This window comes from Acomys russatus, chromosome 24 (assembly GCF_903995435.1).
Source record: "Acomys russatus chromosome 24, mAcoRus1.1, whole genome shotgun sequence".
Taxonomy (NCBI): Eukaryota; Metazoa; Chordata; class Mammalia; order Rodentia; family Muridae; genus Acomys; species Acomys russatus.
Genome location: NC_067160.1, coordinates 20,627,340 through 20,653,111, shown reverse-complemented (window position 1 = coordinate 20,653,111; position 25,772 = coordinate 20,627,340). Strand labels below are relative to the sequence as shown.

Genomic DNA, 25,772 nt, shown 5'->3' with positions numbered 1-25,772 from the left:
GCCAGGTCTTACTTATGGTTAGTTTCTGCCTAGTTTGTTTTAAAAGCACCGTATCTGATACGATAGCACTAAATATGACAGAAAGTATTGCTGGATTAGGTCAGCAGGACGGAGAGCTGTGATTCTGGCTTGATTGAATAAGCCTTGGTAAGGACTCAAAAAGATACATCTGAATTGAAAGGAACCTAAATCTTGAATAAGAAGGATGAACTTTTTAAAAGGCTAGGATGCTGAATGTGAGAACTTGACACCACAGAAAGAAACAAAATGGACCCAAACTGAGGCACTGAACTGACTGACGGTCCTTACAGACACTGGCCTGGCAGTGAGCGCAGGCCTGGGATGGAGGGGTGGAGCAGGTCGCAGGTCACCTGGCAACTGCCCAGTGACTAGAGCTAGCAATGGACACCAGGCCATTCTTCTTGGCTCAGAATTAGGTGAGATTAGTGCCCACAAGTGGCTGTGATTGGGACAGGAAGGGCTTGACGCATTCATGGCTATTATTAAGTGGTTCCTGTTCCTGAGGATAGGTTATGGAGTCCATGAGTAAGTGCTGGTGCTTATGCTTAATGGGATATTGAAAAAGTAAAGCATATGGTCATAAGTGCCTGGGTATCAGATGACTCATTTATAGTACTGCAATTTTGTGAGTGCATTAAGCTGAATTTTAGTGTTTTAAACTCAGAAAACTATGGACGTCTTTATTAACGTACAAAATATAGAAAATGCAGTCTTGGTAAATCTGAGTTTTGTGATATTCACTGCTTAAGAGTTAGAAAGTTGGTGCACTGCAATGAAACAGATGGATTTGGAAGTATAACTTTATCACTCCAAGACAAGCAATGTTAGCATTATAATGTATTGTCTTTGAATTTTTAAAATGCATTACTATATTATTGTGTATTATTTAACACCTTTTCTCATCTGTCCTTTATTTGGATTGAATTTAAGAGCACACCCTTTTAACACTGTTGAAGTATCCTTAAAATCTTATTGGTTTTATAGGCTACAAAAATACCTCCATATATAAAACAGATAAATATGTCCACACGTATTTCTGTAGCAGCAAATATTTAAATGATTTTTAATTTGCTGTTATTTGGTACATCCAAATTCTGAGCATATTTACATAAACTTTAAATTTTTTCCCAATGGATTCTCAATGTAGATATAATTCTTCAAAACTGATGAAAAGTTGCTAAGGTGTATTGTATAAATTGAGAAAAATATTTCAGATAGTAACAATAATTACTATACTGATTAGTAATGCAGCAAAAGACTCCTTTGTGCTTGTGCCACAACTGATGATAAACGTAACTTCATATTATTTTCTAACTATATGGGAGAAAATGTGTCCCTTATTATAATTTTGATTCTTATTTCATGGTCTTCCCATCTCAGCTTCTCAATAGCTGAAATTACAACTGTGAGTTATCACACTTGACTTCTTAATAAACTTTATTTCCAGTGAAGTTCAACAATTCCTTATAGATATCGTAAACATTTGTACCCTTCTAATTAGCTTTTTATTCATAAACTTTGCTCATCCATACACACTAGGAAAAATATCTGATGTACAGGGGGAAAAAGTAGTCAATGTATTAGTTACTTTCTTGTTGCTGTGACAAAAGACCATAACCAAGGCAACTTAAGAATGGGTTATTTCAGTTTCTGGTTCCAGAAGGATAAGAGTCCATCCCGGGCGAAGCATGGCAGCAGGGGACAGGCATGGCAGCTGGGGTCCAAAGCTCAAAGCTCACATCTCAATGTAAGCACAAAGCAGAGAAAGTGAGTTAGAAAGGGCTTGAGGCCACTTTAATCTCAAAGCACACCTCCACTGACACACTTTCCCCCAGCAAGACCACACCTCCTAAATCTCCCTAATCAGGGTCACCAACTGAGAACTGAGTGTTCAAATACTAGAACCAGTGGGGCACTCTTCTCATTCAAACCACCACACTCATCATTCTTTATTCATGATGGAACCTATGGAATTCCGGCCTCTGGTCTGTAGAATGAGCCTCTGGTATAACACTTTCACTCATCTAGCATTTTGTTTCTGTGCCTTGTTTACATGTGTATTATTGGTCAGTGAGTGAATACTGAGGTGAAAAGCAACAGTACTGAAACCCTGCTGCACATAGGTTATGTAATGTAGGTATATTCTTCATAACGGACACCCTGACCCTCTGCATTTAAGAATACAAGGCAAGGTTAGCGCTATATTAGGAGACTTTTAAACAGTTTTAAATAGCGCAGTTACCACCACCACCACCAACAACAACAAAAACACAAAGATGATTCAGCTGGAAAGGCGTCTCAGCAGCTGAATGTGCTTGCTGCTCTTGCAGAGGACCCAATTTTGGCTTTCAACACCCTCCTGCAGGTTCACATCTCTAACTCCAGTTCTGGGACAACTAGTGCCCTCTTCTGTCAGACGAGTGTACTGAGCAAGCACACAGCGTGCACACAGAGATGCGGGCCAAACATCCATACACATAAAATAAAAACAAACAAGTCTCCGCCTATTTTTTGGTGTGTCCCTTTAATCGCAGCACTCAGAAGGCAGATCTCTGTGAGTCTGAGGCCAGCTTAATGTGTAGTGAGGTCCAGGCCAGGCAGGGCTACATAGCGTCTCAAACAACAATCAAGTGAGAGAGCTAAAAGGATGCAAAGAGCATGGCACTAAACATACAACATGAAGGGCAGGATTCTCAGTAGGGGAGCTAGCATGTGTGCATCCAAGAGAGTGAGTCACTGTCTTCATAGATCAGTGAGTGCTGTGGCCAGAGAATGAACGGTGATGTGCACAGGTAAGTAAAGACATGGAATGGTGGTTGGACAGACGGATGGACGGACAGATGGATGGATGGGTGGGTGAGTGGATGGATAGGTGGACACATCACTGGATGAATGTAAGTCTAGTCATTTTAAAAAAGGAATACTTTTTTTTAAAAGAGACCTATAGGTCCCATAGTTTTAAATGATTAAGCAAGGGTCACCACAGCCGGCAGCAAGGGAAGCACAAATTGGAGAATGATAGAGTCCTGACTGGTACTCACGAAGCAGCAGCAGACGGGAAACGCGAGGGTACTGCTGTGAATATGGGTGATGATGCTGAAGGCAAACCTTACTTGCCTGGTGGGTGCCTTTAGATGAGAGCCACACCAGTTCCATTTCCTCCTCCACAAAACCACTGAAACAGCTATTTTAGACTAACTGTCTCTCACCTTTTGTCTACCATTCATAGGCACAGCCTGAGGTCATAGCATGGTTATTTCATGTCTGTCGATTTTATTGTAGCACACCTCTCTCCTTTCCCCTTCCCTTCCCTCTCTCCCTTACTGGTCCTCTCCATCCCACACTCCTTCTCTTTTAACATTATGAAGTGTGTCAAAGCAAAGGGCTAGCTAGAATGAGACAGGCCTCAAACACCACTGCAAGGATTTAGGTGTGTTTTTCTTCCCCTAAGAGGTGGATAACGACGGCACAATGAGCTGCCACTCTTAGAATATGAACAGTTCAGCAGGCATATGCTTCTTTGTAATTGTCACTACAGTCAGTTATGAACACCAACCTGAAAGATTCTATACATCTTTGTATATTTATAATTTTTATTAATTTTCTTTTTTGATGATTTTACATAGTCTTCTTCTTCTTTTTTTTTTTTTTAACCATGATTTGACCTTTGTGGTTTCAATTACCTGTGTCCAAGAAAGGTCCAAAAATACTAAATAGAAAATTCCCACATTAAGCGTCATAAGCTTTTAATTGTGCATCATTCTGCAAAGTGTGATAAAACCTCTCACTATCCTTCTGGCCTGCCTGGGGCATTAATTATCCATTCTTTTCCATGTGTCCCTGCTGTCTATTCACCTGCTATCCAGTCACTTAGTAACCATCTTGGTCATCAGTTTGCCTGTCATGTATTGCAGGGTTTTCATTCATGCAGACCCTAGAGAAATGAAGCAGAGAAGACACAGCTTCACAACATGTAGAAAGGACAGACTGGTTTTGTTGCCGTGTGACAAGGCTGAAGGACACATAGAAAGTTTAGTATTCTAATGGCTACCCTTTCACTTCAACTTGACTGGATTTTCATCATCTGTGAAACACACAAGTGGGCGTGTCTGTGAGGGTGTTTCCAGCGAGGTTTAAAGGAGGAAGGAGAACCTGGCCCGAGCATAGGCAGCTCCATCAATGGCTGAGGTCTCATGGAAGAAAAGGTACAGCTGGCTGAGTTCCTGTGTCCCCACTCTGTTCCTTGAAAGCCGCAGATGTAGGGTCCCATGCAGCTGGATGATCCCACCACCACGGACGGCTCTGACTTCTCTGACAGTGGAGCAAACCCTCCTAAATCATGAGCTGCTGCCCTGAAGCTACTCTCACCGGGTATTTGGCCCCAGTAATTCATACAAGTGGTTTCACTCATCTGTTGAGTATCTTGAAACCCATCCCCAGAGGATAAAGAGGCACACTGTTGTCACATGTGTCAGTTACTCAGTCCTGTTACATTTTGTATTAAAAGCACTAAAAGCAATGTATTTAAATTTCAGAATATCCTATGTTTTACGTGTACCAAATGCAGGATTGGGCCCATCGATTCCACATCATGGAAGGGGGAGAGACCGATGAGGGCCCAGCCACCCCCGAGGATTACCATGCAGCCAAGGACTGACAGAGGAAGTAGAGACGTTTGCGACATTTTCTATAAACAATCGTGGTGAAATTCATTGGGTTAAAAAAAAAAAGAAATTGAAAAGAATATAAGATATGGAAGGAGGCAGGAAACAGCTTCTGAGAAGAGAAGGGGTTAACGAGGGTGAGAAGGGATAAACAAAAGTACTAAGGGTGACTATCACCTTGCACAGGTGTGAAAACATCATAACAGAATCCATTAATATGCACTAAGAAAAACTAATAAAATTAAAGTGCCAAATAAAGCACTTTAGCAGAAAGTCTTTATCTTGTGGGGCTAGTTACTACCAGCACATGACTGACATATTGGCTGTTCAGTGTCAGCAAGACCACGGCTTCAAATTATAGAAACAAGTGGAATCAATATAGAAATTATTGATTTCTTTGTTTTTATCTAACAGATACTTGCACGGTCCTTACTATGTGCCAAACACTGTTCAATGCTTTGCGAGTGTTACTTTATTCCTTGTAACCGCAGTATAAGGTAGGTTAAAAACTGCTTTGCGATGAGGTCCTGACTAAGTAATGTATGCAACAGCATACAGTAAGTAAATGCCATCTCTGCTGAGGATCTAAGCTAAATGCTTTGGTTCTAGGGTTCATGCCCATAACCGCCCCTTCCTCCTAAAAGGTCTAGCAGATCCAGAAAAGGAGCAGTGTAAGTAGCTGAGTTAAGGTCACTGTGAACCTATATCTGACCCAGAGTTTGAGTCCTTAGGGTTTATAGCCCAGGCTGCCAGCAGTCTGGTAACTCAGCAGAGGCTCACAATGGCTTTCAATTGGGCTGGTCCTGATGGCTTCAAAGAGTCAATTTGCTTCACCTACTGTTTTCTTTATTATTTAGCATGATTATGATGCCATTGTTTCGGAATGTGTTTGCATTGGGGGGGTATATTGATGGGGTACATCCAAGAGGAGGGAGCACTAGGCCATTCCAGACCCACCACACACACAGTTGAAGTTAACAACTTAAGCAAGGGACTGAGGTAAGCTAGGAGGCCACTGATCTGATGGGTCACTTCACCTTACTGAACCGCAGTTTCCTTTATAACGTGGCTATCAGCCTGCCTTTCCTACTTAAACCATGATCATGTTGTCTCAAAGTCAACGAGTTAATTCTTAAAAAGTGTGAGAGTCGACTTTGGCCTGTGGCAAGCACCCAAAGAGACATTGCTGAGGACGGTGGAAGCACATGCCAGGTTTTCTTCCACCCAGCATTCCCTCCTCTGTACTCCAAACCCCTGCTGTTGCATGCGTGCCTCCCTCATTAAAATGCCCGCCATGATATACTGTTTTGATATGATGTACACACAGTGTAAAAGCATTGCTGGGAGAAGGAACTGCGTGCAGCCATAGCCATGTTACACTATATTAGTGCTCTGAGTTGCTACCAAGAACCCCTGAGCTACCCCGGGCACCCTGGATTATCATTGCCCAGCCTTTTCCTCATGTAAGAGTCCTTTGGCTCCAAGGATCTGGCAGCCATTCTCAGTTCCAGAATCTCACTAAACACAAAGAGGTGACTTCTTTTGAATGAGGTAGTTAAAGGCGTCATCTCTAGGAACAGCGACCATCCTTTAGTTCCCACACTGTTGTCTTTACTGAGACTCTTACTTTCTTTCCTGTATGAAAGAAACTGTAAAAATACAGTTCATGACTTTTACAAAGGCCAGTAGTCTGAGGACCAAGGCAAGTCAACCTTACATTTATTTCACTTCTCATTTTTTTTTCTTTTGCCCAGATCGTAAGTCCAAGTGGCCTTTGTGGGGAGCGAATGGGTCTCAAGTGGGAGTTAGAGATGAAAGGGTTACTGGAATTTAGACCGTGCTTCTAAGAGGGAGCTTCAGGGACCCAGTAAACAACTAGTGAGCCGAGGTTAGAAGTTGGACTGTGTCAGATGATAAAAGGAGATTGGAATTGTTCAGAAGTGATAACTCATGAAAGATACAAAGGTTGAGTCATGCTTTATGAAGTGTGGGCCTCATTACTGCCCATTTCTTGCTTCTGTTCCAAGGAATATAAACTCCTAATATGGAGAAGGAAAGAGAAATTCTCTTGACTCTCTCCTCTCACTTTTTCTCTTTTTTAAAAAATTTAATTTTAATTTTATTAATTTATTCAGATTACAACTCAATTGTTATCCCATCACTTGTATCCTCCCACTCCTCCCTCCCTCCCACTTTCACCCTATTCCCCTCCCCTAGGTCTATGACTGAGGGGGACCTCCTCCCCCAGTATATGGTGATAGGCTATCAAGTCTCATCTTGGTAACCTGCTTATTCTTTCTCTGACTGCCACCAGGCCTCCCCACCAAGGGGAGGTGGTCAAATATGGAGCATCAGAGCTCATGTCAAAGTCAGTCCGCGCCCTCCACATAACTGTACTTTTTCTCTTTTATATACAGTCCAAGCCTGAAGTTACATTGAGCTTTGGAAAAAAAAATCATTGTCATGACGGATACTCCTCATGGCATGTCAATAGCGTAGACGCAAAGCAATTCTAGATGCTCTGAGACGGCTTCCATGCATCAAGTAATACTTGACAAGTGGCCTATGTGCCTCATACATATGACAGCAGAGCTGTAGGCAATTCAGGTCCTTGGAGCTGCAAAAGCCATTGCAGAGATCTTTGGTCTGATTCCCTTCTTTGGCAAGATGCTTGTAAATCAAAACACCTGTTGGGCACATTTTAAAGCCCTACAGGGGAACTGCACTTCACCAACATGAAACTGCTTTGTTAAGCATTCTTTGGGAACGTCTTTAGCTGGTAGATTCTCTACAGGGAAGATTGTTCCTTTACATGCTCTGAATACTGCTTTCACATCATATACTACATTCTGGGTACTTACATGCTTTCATAATTATCAGTTTGCAGGGACTATAGTAGCTAACAAGGGAGAAAGTGGTACTAACAAAATTGCACTCAAAATATGATTGAGTCGTGTTTTCACATGGTGCTAGCTTTGCAAGTTCCAACAGACAGTTGATTTGCACACACAAAAGATACAGTTCATGAAAGTTTCACTGCTTCTTAAGTTTTCTAGGAAGTCTAAAAATCCATGATGCATCTTTTTGAGAATATGATTAAGATGTTAAAGAAGTTTATTCCTCAAATTTGTTCTACGTGATTTGAGTTACCTGCAAGAGAAAGAAGGAGAGAGGGAGGGGAGAATCAAAGAAAGGGATTCCACAGGAATTTCAAATTCTTCTAATATCTATCAATTTGATTTTCTATTATAAAATAATTACTGAAAATGTATTAGCTTCACTCATTGATTAAAAAATATGTATTAAATATCTCCTGAATGCAAACAATATTTTAAATATTTGGGATATCGGCATTGATAAAATGTTTAAAATATTGCTGAAACATACTTTTCCATGGGTTTCTTGCACTTTTTAAAGTTTTGTTTTTTAGTGTGGTTGAATGACTTGCCTGCATGTGTGTGTGTGTGTGTGTATGTGTGTGTGTGTGTGTGTGTGTGTGTATGTATGTATGTATGTATGTACTGTGTTCATGACTGGTGCCCAAAGAGGCCAAAGGATGGCTTGGGTTCCCTGGAACTGGAGGTACAGTTGTAAGCTGCTGTGTAGGTGCTGGGAATCAGATTCTCTTCAGGAGCAGTCAGTATTCCTCTGATGAGTGAGCCTCAGGTTTCTTATGTTTTTACATGTCTTTAATTCCCTGACTTTTAAAAAAACTTTTTTTCCTACATTGTGTTTTTCCCAAGCAACTTTGAGGAATGAGGTCATGTCTTCCTGTAAGGTAGAACAGACTGGCTTATTGCTTGCTATACCAGTTCCCAAGCGTGCTGTGCATGTGGTGCAGTTCAAAAGCTACTCAGTATCTTAGAATCTCTGTGGCCCCTGCACACTGCTCGGTAGAACTTCTGGGTCTGGGGAGGTGGGGTGAGAGGAACAGGGACCAAGGTGCTCCTGCAATGGCGCACTTCCTTCTTGGCCCAGCGGTCTTGTCGCTTGATCATCCATCCTTTAAATATTAATAGGATAACTTGTCTATAATGATGTTGGGCATTGAACTCAAGGCCTCAGGGATGCTAGAAAAACATGCTGCCCTTAGTCTCAGGCAATGTTTTAGTTGTAGGATAAAGTCAGCTTTGGAAGTTAAAAACAGAACAAAACAAAACCTACCTTCAGCTTACATATTTGACTATACTGTTTCAATTGGATGGCGCTTTCAGCTACTTTTTGCTTATTTATCCTTTGTCTCAAGCTCTAGGGTTCATATTTGTCTCATAAACAAGAAAATGTATGTCCTAGAACATGTCTGTTTCTCCTGAAATTTCATAGGGCATTAACACATTTTAAGCAACATGATTTTTTTAACATGACAGTCTCGTCTCGAAGACACAGATGACAATTTAAATACCAAGAGACAAAAATCATTTCAAAAACCCATCACTAATGGACTGCTGAAGGCAGGAATGCCAGTCATATTTTGCTGGAGGTCAATGCCAATTAGTGATATGTTATCTACAGGGCTTTTCTTTCAAAATCATTTCTATTCAAGTAACTCTCCATGCTACCAGCTACTTGCTTCAGAGAGATGGACTTACAAGCTCATTACTGATAAATTGTTTAGAGCCAGGTTGATTATGTTACTTTAGATCTTCTGATATGTAAAATATAGCATATTTCAAATGGTTTGTTAATGTAAAGTTATGTGTGCCCTGGAGCCATGAGGACAATGTGTCCTCCCTTCAATACATGCTTTTTCTCTTTGACAAGTTATGCTGGAAAATAGATAAACTGGCTAGGAATTAATGAGGGGAAAATAACATTTGGCCATGAAGACTTTGGTCATAATTGGTAAATCTCATTTTGTCAGAAAGTAGTGCAAAGGGATTTCGACTCTTGTAGTGGTTCTCAACCTTCCTAATGCTGCAACCCTTTAATACAATTCCTCCTGTTGTGATGACCCCCCAACCATAAAACTATTTTATTGGCTTCTTTATAATTGTATTTTTGCTACTGTTATGAATTATAATGTAAATATTTTTGAGATAAAGGTTTGTTGAGGGGTCACGACCTACAAGTTGAGAACCACTGGTTTAGAGGCTTTGCATGTTGGCAATTTTGCCTATTGTGTAGTCATCTGTTCCTACAGTTTAGTAAAGAAGTTGTGCTCGCCAAGTGCACCCTCTTGCACAGCACCCTGATGTTTCTAAGAGCTCCCACACTGAGTGAGGTGTATCACCTCCCCGCTTCCTTACCCAGTATTGACCCAAGGAGAGGCACATGGATGAGTATTTTTTAATTACCATTAATGAGGCTAGGGTGTATTGGTTCTCTGGTGGTGACATTTGAGCTGTGTTGCATCTCTTTTTGTAGATATTGAATGGTAATTCTGTGCCAGACTCTGTGCTCAATAATTCTAGTTTTAAAGGGCTAGACACATGTGTTCTTGCTGTAACAGAACGTCAGGACTTGGGTTGCAGGAAGTTGTTTCTCCTGGGTCTAGGAACTGGGAAGCTGACATAACATCAGCAGATATGGTGTCCAGTGAGAGGCTCATAGATGCCTCCTTATTGCCTTCATGTTGTGCAAGGAGCAAGGGTCCTTGCTGCCTGAGACACACCCATAAGCTGACCTTACAAAGACCATCTCTCCCCACTTAGTTACTTTTCTTATTGCTGAAAAAAAAACCCACCTAATGGCAGCAACTAAAGGGGGTGAGGAAGTGGTACCCATTACTCACAGTTTGAGAATGCAGTCCATCAAAGCGGCTAAAGGAGGGTGACAGTTGATTTCACAGTGGCTGGAGTCTGAAACTGGGTCTCCTCATTTCCTCATGTCTTGGTGGAACAGTAGCAGAGGGAGGAAGAAAACTGGGGTCTGGGTATCAAACTCCAAAGTGTACCCCTAGTTCCTGACATCTTCCAAGAAGACCCCACCTCCTAGATGTTCTACATTGCCGCCTTTCGAAGCAGCCCTTCCATCTGGGAAAGGTGGTGAAACATCTGAGCCCCTGGGGCATCTCCCATTCACACCACACCATCACAGAATAGCATCGCTTTAGAGGTGAGGCTTTCAACAAATACACTTTTGAAGGGTATAAACATCCAGTCTTATTAGGTACTGGGGATTATGAATACTTGAACCACAAACTCAGTAACACACACACACACACACACTTGTTTATAGAAAATTCATACCTCAAAGTTGTTGGTTTGGATGTTTGAAGCCCTCCCAGATCCCTCACTACCAACCAGGAAACAGAAGGTAGCCCAGCCGCCCCAGCCACCCCAGCCACCTCAGCTGCCCCAGCCACCCCAGCCGTCCCAGCCACCTCAGCTGCCCCAGCCACCCCAGCCGTCCCCAGCCACCACAGCTGTACCCCCAGATTCCCTTTTACCCCGTGCTTCAACCCTGTAGCTTCTCATCTTCTTTCAGAATTTCCTGACATGTGTAGCCAGCAAAATACCATTGATTAATGCCCCACTATTATGCTTTTTAAAATGATTTACACTTTAATTTGGAATACATGTCACAAGGGCTTCTTTAGGTCTGATGAGATTTTGTTTGTTTGTTTGTGTCATGTTTTCATATATCCTCATTCCTGACAGAGTTCAAAGCTCAAGGGCCTGGTCTTTGACTCAGTCTAGCTCTCCAGAATAAATTCCAAGTGATCTCAGAAGGGTGGGTTTTTTTTTTTTTTCTTTCATTGTGTGGAGATTTGTTCTGCTGTGTTTTGTTGTTTTTAAGCACTGTTTGGACCTGGATTATTATGATGTATTGGGCTTGACAGGGCTACATTGTTGGAGCAGATGAAATACTGCTCAGGAAGTCATTGAGCAGGTGGAAAATGCTGTTTAATCCTTCTAACCGGAGCGGCTCACGGTGGTATTAAAAAAAAAAAAAAAAAAAAAAAAAACCATAAAACAGGTTAGCAGAGCCGAAGAATAGCAAATGTCTTCTCCGTGTATTGTGAGAATGCCTTGTGCAGCTTCATTTTACACCAAGATAGTCCATGTCCCCCAAATATTCCTCCAGTGGTGGTAATGAATTGCATTGCCCTCTTGGTTGTAAGAACGCCGGTGTTCTGCTGAGGAGACATATGGTTTCCATTTATTTTAATGTGTTTTTGACATCAGGAGAATTGCTGAGACAGCAGAGGAAAGTGCTCACACCTTGGACTGCAGCCAGATCTGTGATTATGTGTGTGCAGTAAGGACCACCGTTTCCCAGGAAGAAACGATGTGTCTTGAGGTCACGCATGTTGAGATTCTAAGGAAGCTAGAGCCATGGGTTTGTGAACCGTTCCTTTGGTGGTGGGGAGATCTGTTTCTTGTGCACGAAGTTTTAGTGTTTAATTGCACATGTGAGAGATTAAAGAAACCAGCTGGGGAAGAGGCGGTACTTATTTTCTCACTGATAATAAAGGAACAGCACCACCAAGATACTACTGCGCATGTGCAATATTCTCCATCTGTGATTCAGGTTTCTTGCAAAAGTAATTATTTCTCATAATATGCCTATGTAACACTATTTATATACTACATCATAGCAACTGTTAGAATTCAGGCTTCGTTGACTATATCATTCAACCTTTTATTATTTTGCAGATACTAGGAAAGGAAAGTATTTTCACTTTTTTTTTTTTTTTTTTTTTTTTGGTTGCAGGCAGGCTTACAATAAGGAGGCATCCTTTAAAAATAGAAGAAAAATAACTTCTTCAATAACATTTGTCCCATGCGTAATTGTTAACATTACTCTGAGATGCTGTAAAGATTTTCTAGAAATTTATTATATTATGTCAATAAATAAAGATAGTGGGGGGGACTAATAGAGTTAATCAAGACTCTTACAATGGTTCTCAATGGACATAATGTCACGTGGGTAGTTGTATAAATGAAGCAGGATAAATTAAGTTCCCAACATCTGGTCAGCTTTGGGCATTTCCAAGCAGAATGCCATACATGCTTTTTGCTAGTGACTTTAATAGTATATTGTGCTTCGAATATTTTGCTTGGGTTTTTTAATGTATAAACTATACTTATGTGATTTATAGCATAAAAATAAAAGTGAAGCAGAAGGAAAATTGTAGGTCGAGTATAGAACTGGAATGACAGGACTCATGGTGTATGGGACTAGAGACAGGGAGATGAACTGGCACACAAGGAAAGGTAGGTACCTAAGTGAGAGCACAAGGCAGCACACCGCCGTTAGTGGCACAATGTAAACTTGTTTTACATTAATAATCTGGGTCTCCAAAATTAATAACATTTTAATGGTAGGGCATCCAACAGTCACATCACACTGTTAAGGGTGGTCAGATCTATGTAAAGGTGCCCATCCCTACCAGGCTAAATATATATTAAAAATGAGACAAAGAGAGAAATTTTTAATTGTTTTAAATCTTTTATACTTTTAACTTTAACTTTATAACCTCAAAGGGCATATTTTGCTTTTTTCCTAAGAAGGATGATCAAAACACACCTCACTTTTATAATTATTCACAAGGACTATGAAGCGAGGGAGTGGTGTCTTTAATAAAAGAAGTGTGTGGATGAAAAATAGCTACTGAAATGTACCTCTTGTGGGTTAATCATTTTCGTTATGTGTGGTGTGGCGGCTGGAAGGTCAACTTGACATTTACCTGTTACCTGCAGTGTTTGCAGTTTACATCAGAATCTTGAGCCGAAAGCTGTGTTTTGTACCAAGCCGAGAATATCAATAGCTGCCTGCTCCATTGCACTAACGATATGAAGGGAAATGCAGTTTGCAGAGTGCTGACACCCTTGGCTGTGCCTGTCAGGAGAGATGGGGAGAGCCGGTCCCTCCATGCAGATCTCCTGCCAGCTCCTGCGGATGGAGTTGACACACTGAGTGGATGAGGACGTGGCATGCATGCTCATGATCTTAAACAAAGCTTTTGTCAGGCAGCCTCAAGGGTCAGCTTTCCATATAATTTCTGTTCCTGCCACTTTGTTGTTTTTGCATGTGTATGCAGTATCTTTGCCTGCCTTAAAGAGCACTTGCCTTTTTCACATGGTCTTATATGAGAGGGATGTTTTTATGGTTTAGGTAAACCAGTCAAACAAAAGAGTCTCATTGTGAATGATCTAAGTTAGAAGCCACAATTCAGCAACTTCTTACTTATTATGCAAATATCAGGGGTTCATCCAATTGTGAATATTTTTAACTTAGTATTTAAGAGGGGGTGGGAGGCAAACCCACCTTATGGTCACGAGTAGTTCCTCGCCCTGCATATGAGCTGTAAAACTTGCCCTCCAGTTACTGCAGTCAAACTGCTATTTTTTTTACATTTTAGGTAGTTTAATCTGCTTGCTGACTTACTAATCCATAAAGAGATGCAGAGGATGTAGCAAACTGGTAAAGTACGTGTCTAGCATGTATGGAGCCCTAAATTTAATCCCCTGTGAGAGAGAGAGAGAGAGAGAGAGAGAGAGAGAGAGAGAGAGAGAGAGAGAGAGAGAGAGAGAGAGAGAGCTGTCAATCATACTGCAGAGAAACCAATATATCAGTGAGGAACAGGCTCGCACTTAAGATTATTTTTTTGAAGATGCCTTTCATAATAATGAGGACAGTGCTTATAAGTATCCACTTATAAGTGATTATATACTGTGCATGTCTTTCTGGGTCTGGCTTACTTTACTCTGGATGATTTTTTCCAGATCCATTTTCCTACAAATTTCATGATGTCCTTGTTTTTAATATAGCTGAGTAATATTACATTGTGAAGATAAATGTACCACAGAGTCTGAGATCAGTTGGTAAGGGATGCGGGCTCCCCCTTTCTGAAGCCTAGGGACTAGGGATGGGGGTAAGTGGGAGGGAGAGTAGGGCCAAGAGGAGATGAAGGAGGGAGCTACAATAGGATGTAAAGTGAATAAATTAATTTTTTTTTAAAAAGAAAGAAATGAAGCAGAAAGATTCACATGGTATATAGTCACTTATAATTGGTCACTAGCCCAAGAGGCATGTCCCATGAAAGTCTTCACTTACCAGGAGATTGGGATAGATGTGAGAATATCCTATTGGGACTCTAGGTAAGAGAAATATAGGAGATGGGGAAATAGAAGAATCCAGAGGATCTTAGAAACCTATAAGAACATCGTAATGGGAGAATCAGGGCCCAGGGGTGTCTGTTCAAACTATTGCACTAACCAAGGATAATACAAGTAGTAAACATTGAACCCCTACTCTGATCTAGCCAACGGACAGGACATTCTCCACATTTATGTGGAGAGCAGGGACTAACTCTGACATGAACTCTGGTGCCCCATATTTGACCACCTCCCCTTGGTGGGGAGCCCTGGTGGCACTCAAAGAAAGAATAGGCAGGCTACCAAGATGAGACTTGATAGCCTGTGACCATAAAGTGGGGGAAGAGGTCCCCCCCCAGTCATGGATCTAGGGGAGGGGAATAGGGTGGAGGCGGGAGGGAGGGAGGAACCAGAGGATACAAGTGATGGGATAACAATTGAGTTGTAATCTGAATAAATTAATAAAAAATAATAAAATCAAACTTTAAAAAATAAAGAAAGAAAAGAAGGAAGAAACCACACCATAACTTGTTTCATTGAGTCTGGCACTTTTCACTGATTTGGCTATAGGTAGGTAAATAGTCAAGTTACATCATGTACTTAAAGTAAATTGAAATTCGTTGATGGTTCTAAAGAGAATATTTTCAATTAGCCTTCGCTTTCACTTTGCTTTTCATGCAGCCAAGCTTCAGCATACTTTCTCAGTAATTCCAGCCCTTTGAAGTTTCCCTCATGTAAAGGAACTGCCCTAAATACTTGAGCTAAATAAATTTGAAAATATGACTGGGGTCTGTATATTAGGAAAACTTCAAATGTGACTCAGATGAATAAAGGGGTCAGCTAGAACGAGGCAGCATTGCTTTGGATACGAGTTGGACCTCACTCTCCAGGTTTATCTTGGTCACTAGGGCCCATTTCAGTTCCTCACGTGCAGTTAAGACCACGCCGTGCGTACATGTCACATATGACATCCTACCAGCAGCAGCCCTGGCCTGACAATCTGATCACAGGAAGTCTGTAGAAGATGTTTATTAAGACTAAGTTGATCTTTACTGGGCTTCTCTTAATTTCTACCTAAGATGATTACTGGTAAAACTGGGTCCTCTTTAAGCTAAGTTTCCCAGATTGACAATTGAATCTTACCTTCAAAAGGTAAGAACCAATTTTTACACTTTAGAATCCCATATTAATTTTATCTGCGTGATTTCAAAACACATACACTTTCTTAGTGCCTGGGTTTTTCTAACAACAAAAAGTACAAGGTGATTTTAGCAGTTTCAGTTTACTTCTACCAGACTTTCCTCAAAATCTAAAAATAAACTCTGTGTGGACTTAACAGTTCATTGGCATTTTCCTTTTGAGAATCAAGCATGGGAGATATAAGTGTATTGTTGACTCTGTACTTAAAAGGTAAAATTAAATTTTCCCTTTGTTTAACGTAAGACTGAAGAGTGAGATTTCAACTTCCATGTGTCAAATTTAATGTAAAAATGCACAGCTCCACTTCCTATTTCTGCCACCACCAAAACTTTTTGATGGTTATTGCTATCAGAAGGAACAAGAGAGTCTGATGATAGTGGCCACCTTGCATTTGTTCTGCGTAGCTCTCTCTATAGTGGAATCTATGGTTCACATCCCGATCTGGGCCACTGTGTGGGTTGTGTGTGCAGAGATCAACAGTGGAAAATACACACAGTAGTAGTGTTTACAAATGGCTTGATTATAGATAAAAAAAAAAATAGTCAGGAAAAAATAAAACTGACAAATCAGGCAGAAACACTTGTAGTCTTGAGGATGTGTTATAGCCTATAAGAACAGGTGGTTTTGATTTTTTTAGAGTAATGTTTTTATTTTTGTGAATTTCATATAGTGATCATATTCATTAGGTTCCCTAACTCCTCGCAGATCCTCCACCAACTCCCTGCCCACCCAGTTTTGTATTTTTCCCCTCACAATACTCACGAAGTAGGACAAAGTCAGCTGGAATTTCTCGGAGCCTAATAGGATTCAACTAGATTGATTAACTTTCATTTGCTGACTTGTTCAACTTCTGACAATGCCTGTGTTTCAGGTAGTATTGTTGTAGACAATGATCATTTCCTTTCCTTCCTTCCTTCCTTCCTTCCTTCCTTCCTTCCTTTCTTCTTTTTTTCTTTAAGGCAGTATCTCAGTATGACCTGAAACTCACTATGTAAACCAGGCTAGCCTTGCACTTCTAATCATCCTGCCTTCGCTTCTTAAGTGCTAGGCAAGTACTAGGATTATAGATACATGCCACAATGCCTGGTTCCTGTTTGTTTTCTGCTTGTTGTTGTTGTTGTCGTTGTTGTTCTCCTCCTCCTCCTTCTTCTTCTTCAGTCACGTTTTTTATTAGATTAGGAAATGCTGAATATTTACCCATTCAGGGCACACTGCTTCCTTTAAAACATGGCCAATTATGATCTAATTCTTAGGTTTGGGTTTATGTTTTTAATTCACTGTATCTGTGACTTCCTCTTTTATATAACACTATGTAGATTCTGTTATTTATCTGTATTCTTACCTTGGTGTTGTGAGTTTATGCATTTTCTTTCTTTCTTTTCTTTCTTTTTTTTTTTTTTTTTTTTTTTTAAGACAGGGTTTCTCTGGTAGCCTTGGCTGTCCTGGACTCACTCTGTAGGCCAGGTTGTCCTTGAACTCACAGCAATCCACCTGCCGCTGCCTCCTGAGTGCTGGGATTAAAGGCGTGCACCACCACGCTCAGCTGAGTTCATGCATTTTCTAACCTTTGGAGTTTCACCATTTTGGTTCTGAAACAGTGTTTCATACTGCCACATAGGCTCCAGGGTGCACCCAAAGAGCTGTCGTCTGGAGGAGATGTGGCAGTGTCATGCTTAGATGCTTTTGTGTCAGGGTGATAGTGGTTGGACAAAAGGAAATAAGCTGAAAGATGTTTCAAATCCATATGGAATATGAAAACTGCCTTTCTTGAAAGCAATATTAAAAGCCACATTCTCGTCTTCCTTTTTCTAGCTCTTGATCCCACTGCAGTAAAGTATATAAATGAGCTCTGCAGACACACAAAGTCGAGTTCATTCATTCTGTAAAAGGCGCGAATGATGTGTGTGTGTGTGTGTGTGTGTGTGTGTGTGTGTGTGTGTGTGTGTGTGTGTGTGTGTGATATACAGGTGTCTCAGGGATGCTTAGATTCCCTGAGGCAGATGTGCTAAGTGAACCAAGCCTTTTTCTGAGGCATGAATAATACAGATTGTTTTTTTTTTTAATGATTCCATGTTGTGTGGTTAGTTATAGTAAAGCCTGGAGGCAAGTGACACCTCCTAACGGCCCATGGTAGAGCCCTGCTTTAACTGCCAGAAGAGGGTCCTTGATGTGTCCTAAAGTTCTAGAAACCCACAGAAAGATCTATTAGATTGAATTTAGAGTATTTCAGTGTCTTTCCTTTCATCATCTTTTAGATCATTGTCTTTACAGTGCTGTTTATAATATTAAAGCCATGTGTGTGCATCGTAACCCCTAGCAAACAGGAGGAGGCAATATCTCTAATGCATTTTTATAGTGTTAGCCCCTACCCAGGACACAACTGATGAGTGTTTGCCCTCTCCCCCATTGTCTACCTCAAAACATCTGTCTCAAAACAGGGTGGTTAAATTAGCTTTGGGAAAGAGGTAACATAATAGGTACATTCAAATGGATGCAAATTTCTTAAAATTAAACACATTGTTAAAAAATAATTTGTCTAGAGAGCCACTGATTTTCTAAACATTAAGCCACAACTTGTCAGAGGTATTTATGATAGCAACCCTAAATGAGTACATTAAATACTTCCTGCTGGTCTCTACAGTTATGGCTCTGAAGGGTAATGTCTTAAGATTATTGCTTTAATGATAACCAGAGCAAACAAATGGAGGGATTTCCCCCTAAAGCCTGGAGAGTTCTGCTTCACCTGCCAGTCAGTCAGGGACAGATCAAAGCTTCAGATCTGTTGATAGAATTTTGCTTTTTATGGGGATGCCTTACATCTTCACAGTCTTCTCTGTTTTGGGATGATTTAAGCTTACAGTTACGAAGCAGACCAGAATCTTTAAATCAAAGTTAAAAACTGTCTCTGCTGCCCGGAACACAAGGATGGTGCAATAAGTAATTTGCAAGGCTATGCAAATAAGTCTTTAAATGATATGCACATGTGAAAGCATTTGCTTTCTGGAAATCTCTTCGGAGGAGGTAAAAATAATAGAAAAGATGGAAAGGGCCTGGCAATGTAAGGGAGCTTGCCACCAGGCCTGGCAAAAGGTTTCCTAACCTTTCTTTTTTAAAAGAAAGTTGAATTTTCACAACAATGCCCTTCTCTTCCTATCTAATCTTTGAGGCTCCTCATTCTGAGCTCCAGCCAGGGAAGCATCATGGTCCAAGGTTTTTCCACAGGTGCATCCTTTCTGGCACATAGTGCCCCTATTAGTGTTCATTATGTAAATAAGTCTACAAAATGAGATACGTCCTACCAACCTTCCTGTAAGTGTGTGATGATGGTGTCTTGCTGTCTGTGGCCTTCATATTCATCATCTTTTAATCCTCATGAGTGTGCGTGCTTTCGCACAGCTTCCATAAAGCTGCTCCATGAAGAGAGTGGCTGAGATCCACACAAATCTTCTTCCTTATAATTCTGTAGGCCATGATGTTGGCTGGGTCACGGTCCTTCTGCAAGTCACAGGGAAGTATTTCTCCTTGCATCCTTCTACTTTGGTGGCATCCATGACTGTCTGAACTCAGTATCTGTGTCCACCTTCCTATGGTGTTCCTTTCTGTGTCTCTTCCCATTATCATCCTTCTTTCTAAGTCTGTGTCCAGATTTCATTTTTTTAAATAAGGCCGCATATCTTATTGGATTAGGGTCACTAATGATTTCATTTTAATCTGACTGTATCGATAAGGATCCTATTTCCAAATGAAGTCTACTCCAAAGGACTTCAACATGTCTACAAGTGTGAATGCTTTTCGTTTTCTTGAGTGACGTCCTTCTCCCATCAAGAAATCAACTTACCATGTGACATAACATTGGGACTTTTAGGCTTGAGGTTACATTGGACTCTAATTATATTAGATGTAGTCACTTGGAGTCCTTAAGTCTGGCCTGTTCCACCATAGAATAAAGGTACTCAACCTGATAGCCCATCCTGTTTTCCAGCTTCAAGAGGTCTTGGTGGTAACACACAACTTTCTTTTGCTCAGTCTTAGTGTGTACCCAAACTCTCCTCACTCTCAGTCCATTCTTCTGTTCCCACAACTAATAATAAAGGTTACAGTCATCACCATATGAAACATTAATTAACTTGGTTTGGCAGTTCCATGGTGTAACATCACTGATGTATACAAAAACATTACAAATTTGTTAATTAAAAAAAGTAACATGAAGAGAAAGCAATCCTGAAATGTCCTATGGCATTTTTAGTTATCTCAGTGCTTGTGTTATGATAGCGTTGTCTATAAAATGCTACTTAAGGCAGAAGGGGCACTATGTTACCTAACGAAATTTGTCTTAGAATGAGGTTGTTAAAATATTCAAGCAGTGTCAATAAACTATTTTTTGTGGATTTTTATTACTTTGTGTTATTTTAATCTTTTCAGTATTAGGGGCAATGCATTTCTATTGTCATGTGACAATTGAATAGACCCACAGTGCACAGCCAATTTTTTTCAATATGTATATCTATGTAGTTTGCAATAATCGATAGGCTATATTTAGCATTTCCAGAAATGGTTGCCATTTCTTTGCCTTGGAACCCTTCAGTGCTTTTCATCTTATTCTTTATAAAATATTGAATAAATTTTATGTATAACCATCTTTCTTTGCTGTAGAATATTAGAACTTATTTCTTTCACTTATTTTGATTTTTTTTTTAATGCCACACATACTCTTAAAAATGATACCAAAGGTATGGAGGGTTACATGTTGTGACTTTCCTGTATGAAATCTAGAAATCCAAACATCAAGAGATTCAAGGAAATGAGGAATAAAATTCTGCTGCTAATTCCAGAAAATAATTGTCAACTCTCCAGATGCTTTCCTTGGACAGCCATTACAGAAAAAAATTGAATATATACTCTATCCTGCCTAGGAAAAAATTTAAGAAAGGAAATTAAAAGCCTTTTTTTCCCCAGCTCTGGAATTCAGTATTTTTTAAGCCTGCAAGGCTCCTAACATCCTGATCCTCCATAGACTCAGGATCCAGGGTGCTCTTGGCATCATCTGGGAGCTCCTGCCCTGTGCTTTACTGACCAGCTTCTTTCTCTTCCAGCTTCCTCCATCCTCAAAAGGGAAAAACGGCTGAGAACGAAGAATGTGCATTTCAGCTGTGTCACCGTGTACTACTTCACCAGGAGGCAGGGCTTCACCAGTGTGCCCAGCCAGGGGGGCAGCACTCTGGGGATGTCCAGCCGTCATAACAGCGTGCGCCAGTACACCCTGGGCGAGTTTGCAAGAGAGCAAGAGCGGCTGCACCGGGAGATGCTGAGAGAGCACCTCAGGGAAGAAAAGCTCAACTCTCTAAAACTAAAGGTGAAACATAAATGGGTTATTTTCAACATCTCATATTACAGCCTCTGAGCTAACCATTTGTATTCATGGACCAGGCTCTATTTGCCATGATAGACAAGCTGCCCAGAGTCCTTTTCTTCTGTTTCCATTCTTCTTTTCTTTTCCTCCTTCTTTTTATAAAGTAGGCTCTCATCACAGGATGCTTATCTGGTGTTATTTATTCATCAATTCCACAAAGATTTACTATTAGACGGTGCTACATCATGCACACCTTTATGAGTCGCTTGGACTGGGCCTAGCAGGAAGCTAAAAATAGATGTGGTTCTGTGTCTATGGGAATTTACATTTTAGTAGAAAAGGAAAATATCAACCAAGTGGTCAAAGGAAACTGAATCAAAATTTCATTCAGGGTTTTGAAGGAAATCTGTAAGATGTTATAAAAGTCTTTGACAGGAAACACATGTGATCAGGAAGTCAAGAAATCCTCCTGGGAGAAGGGAGAGGAAGATCTGACAGCCATGTAAGTGGGTGATAATAGTTTGAGGGTGAAGAGGCCGTGTTAAGAGAGGAGAGGTGTACAGTCAGGCCAGGGAAGGGGCTGTTAGAGTTGACCAGGAGACAGGGGAGGGGAGGGTAGATTGGAGTGAACACAACAGAGAGGAAAAGAGATGTTCAAAACAGGGACTTAGGAGCTAAGATAGGTAGTCCTGGGTGGTGAGCTGGCAAGGACAGAGGGATAGCTGGAAACAGGGCTCTGGCTTACAGATGGCTGGCTGGAGGTAGCACACTATTGCTTGCTTTCTACGACATAGACACACAGGAAAAGGGTGAGAATGTACAATGAGGTCTTGCTCGAACATGAGTTGGAAGGCGGTTATGTTGTCAGTGGGGGAGGAGGTCATTGGGAGGGGAATAGAATGGGAAAGGGAGGGAGGGCGGGAACAGGAAGATAGGAGGAAGGGGATTACAATTGCGATGTGATGTAAATAAATAAATAAATAAATTAATTAATTAATTAATTAATTAATAATAATAATAATAATAATTTGAACAAAGAAGTGTGAGGACAGTATCTTCGGTGGAGAAAACAAAATGCAGAAAATGCCTTTTGCTGACTAGAAGCATTGACTTATCACCTATTGATGTTTAAAAACACCCTCACATTGATATCTAGTGACCAAGAAAACATTTGGGGAGTAGTCCCCATAAACTCATTCATTAAGTTCCTGAAGCACCATAAGAATCTTCGTCACCCTTGCCTTTAATAAATGAAAGCAGAGGTGTGGCATGTGCTTCACGATACCTTCTTCTTTCGATATTTTACTGTTGGTTTATATGCCTGTTTTCACCTGTGTGAAAAAAAAAAAACAGTTAAATTCAATTCAGCTGGACACAACTCAGCTCTGAGGCTGTCTCACATTTCCTTTGCCAGTATGTTTGACAAGTCTCACAGAAAGTTCCTTATCATGGTTGGTTTTGGTTTTTCTCCCTGATTGCCATGTCCTTAATTTAGCAATGATTATTTACTTGGCTTCAGAACTCTAGCCTTTCTTTGCAAACTAACTCCACCGCCTCCCCCAAAGATGACATAATTCTCCAAGTTCAAATATTACTAAAGCAATGTTGCCAATCACTAGGTGACTTTCTTATTTGCTATGCATTCTCTACATATGACTAAATTTAAAGCCTAGTGGAATAAAATCATCAGAACGTAACTGATATTAAAAAAAAAAAAAATCACATAGGCAGCAAAGAACCACCTCGTCAAGTAGGAAGCCAGTTGTTATTATTTTGGCCTTTCTTATTATTAAGTTAATTGATCATCCCACTTAGAAACTAGAAAGGACACTCTGTCCTTTTTTCCAGGGCTTGGTGCTGTGTGCAATTGATTCTATCAGCTGAGAGACTGTAGAGCCTTCTGAGAACCAAAAGGCCTAACAATGGTGATCTTTTGTGTGATTCTGTGAAGGAACTGCAAGCCACAGCAGCCTTCCCACAGGAAGCACTGAGCTACTCTTATGCTGTAATTCTTCCTCCTCTTTCCATCTCTTTTCTAAGAAGCAGAACAAGAAAAGAAGAATGAAAGGAGCACTGCTATTAGTCATTTGTAAAGTCACGCTTAGGGATAGCTAAGGACAAGCAGTAACCCCAGTAGGGGTCATCCAGGCAGGTGTTACTCCTTAGGCTTTCATTCTCATGGGAAAACATGCAGCCTTCCCTTTGGTGAGGTTGTGGATGTAAGACAGTTGGTTATTGTCCCTTTGTCCAAATGACCAGGAGGCTAACAGTGAGGGGATTCTGCAGTGATCTGAACTTAGCCTCTCTGAATTTAGTACACATGTACTCAGAAGCAAGAACCTCACCGCAGGGTAGACCAGTACTCCAAAATATGGAAGGAAAAGCCTGTGTGCTTTCACTGCAGTTCTTCTAGCACTAATTTTTATGCTTTAAAAAATGTCATGAATTATACTTGTCTAAGGTTTAATTATCTCAAGTCCCAAATTAACTAGCACAAAATGACAGTTGTGCCAAAAATTTCACCAATACTAGGAATTTTGCTTTTCTTTTTCTTCTTTTTTTATTATAATTTATGCAGTTTTCACCCCCTTTAATCAGATTGTTATCCCCTCACTTGTATCTTCCCATTCCCACCCTCTCTCCCTCTTCTGCCCTATAACACTTTTGTTTTGAAGTACAAATTGCTCTGTGAAGGCAATGTGGCAACATTGATTCCATGGCTTTGAGTGGGAAGAACAGAAAAACCTTGGTGCGGATGGCGGTCCAAAGAGGAGAGAAAGGATTGCTAATGATGTGCTTTGCTGCTGGCTATAGTGGTACACACCTGTACTCTCAACACTCCAAATAGAGTAGGGATATTAGCAAAACCTTACTGAGACAGGGATGGGGAGAAAGAGAAAGAGAGAGAAACTTACTGCAAATGGCTTTTTCCTGAGATGGTATTCTGGGAGTGTCAGTAAACTCTCAGTGGAGTAATACAGAAATAGCCTGTGTGACACATTGAACCTTCCCCCCAGGCCTCATATAGGAGGCACAGTAACCCCAGGACTTTCACTTTACTTATTTGAAAAGACAATGATCTTTTACAGCAATGATAAAGCCCTCACACCCAATGCTTCTGAATGTCCCGGAAAATCCACTGAGTTTCAAACAGAGGAGCTATTTATACATGCTTCTTGAAGTTTCCTTATAATAAACATTTTGGCAATAAATCAAGAATAGAAGTTTAGGTTTTCACTATAAAATCGCCTCTACTTTGGTAATTCATTTCCTGGGTTATGAGTTATACAGATATCAAGAAAGCATATAGATACAGACACTTAGATTTGTAGAATAAACCCAATTTTATTGGAAGCTTTCAAGTGTATCATTTTTGTTGGCACCATGGATGCTTCACACATTGACTATAAATAAGTAATGGAGAAAACTAATTGAATAAAATGTGTGTTCCTAGAAGAAATAAGTAGCTTTAGGTTGCTAAATTACAGAGTACAGTTTTCTTCTTCCTGTCAAGCCCATTCAGATGTCACACACTTCATGGTAATCAATGTAGTCATTGTAATACTATACTGCTTTGCAAATTAAATGCTTGGATTTAATCATCTGTACCACACTCTGGAACAATTACATTGCGCTCTCTCTCTCTCTCTCTCTCTCTCTCTCTCTCTCTCTCTCTCTCTCTCTCTCTCTCTCTCTCTCTCTCTCCTCTCTCCCCTCCTCTCTCTCCCCCTCCCTCTCCCCCCCTCTCTCCTCTCCTCCCTCTCTCTCTCCTCCCCTCTCTCCCTCCCTCTCTCTCCTCTCTCACTCTCCTCCTCCTATCTCTCGCCTCTCCCTCCCCCCCTTCCTTCCCTCCCTCCCCCTCCCCCTTCTCCTCTCCCCTCTCTCCCTCTCTTCTGTTTCTGGGGAATGCATCCAGCAGCTGTTTGGAGGTCCCACAGAGGGTCGATGTCCTAGTTGCCTCTGGTTTCTATGATTCTAGAGGGCTAACTCTACTGCATTGCTCTGAGGAATTGAATGTTGCTTCTGCAGATGCAACTCGCCTCTCCTTGCCAGTGTCTCTACCATCCAAATCATCCTTCCTCTATTTCTGGCATCAAAGCTCTGTCTGTTCTTCACTTTTGGTTACCATCCCTAGCTGCTCTCCAAGACGGTACACTTGTCTCAGTTTCTTCATTGGGTGTTCATGAGCTGCACTTGGTTACTGGCTCCTCTTTCCAAATTTAAAGCAAAGAGGGTAGCCAACTTTTAATGATGAATCCTAGAAAAAAATCTATCTAAATATTTTCCACTCAAAAATCTCAGACTAGTGAGTACTCTAGCCATTTAGTGACTTACCCACACAGTTTCTAATTCTCCACTTCACCTCGAGCCCAGCTCACTGCACCTGTTCAGAAGTCTTGAGATTAATTATGCAGCCTCAGTACTTAGATGTCCTTGGACATGCATGGGATTAGGCACTCCAAAGAGATGGATGAATTATCTCTCAAATCCATA

The 25,772-nt window shown here is 40.8% G+C and overlaps 1 protein-coding gene across 3 annotated transcripts in view; it reads left to right on the top strand.

Annotated features, from left to right (window-relative positions):
* Csrnp3 (cysteine and serine rich nuclear protein 3) overlaps positions 1-25,772 on the top strand; it is a 192,828-nt gene that overhangs the window by 151,385 nt on the left and 15,671 nt on the right. For all 3 annotated transcript variants that reach the window (XM_051167153.1, XM_051167154.1, XM_051167155.1), the window contains one exon: positions 21,022-21,281. In XM_051167153.1, the coding sequence (XP_051023110.1) occupies positions 21,022-21,281 (260 nt within the window). The remainder of the gene's footprint in view (positions 1-21,021; positions 21,282-25,772) is intronic.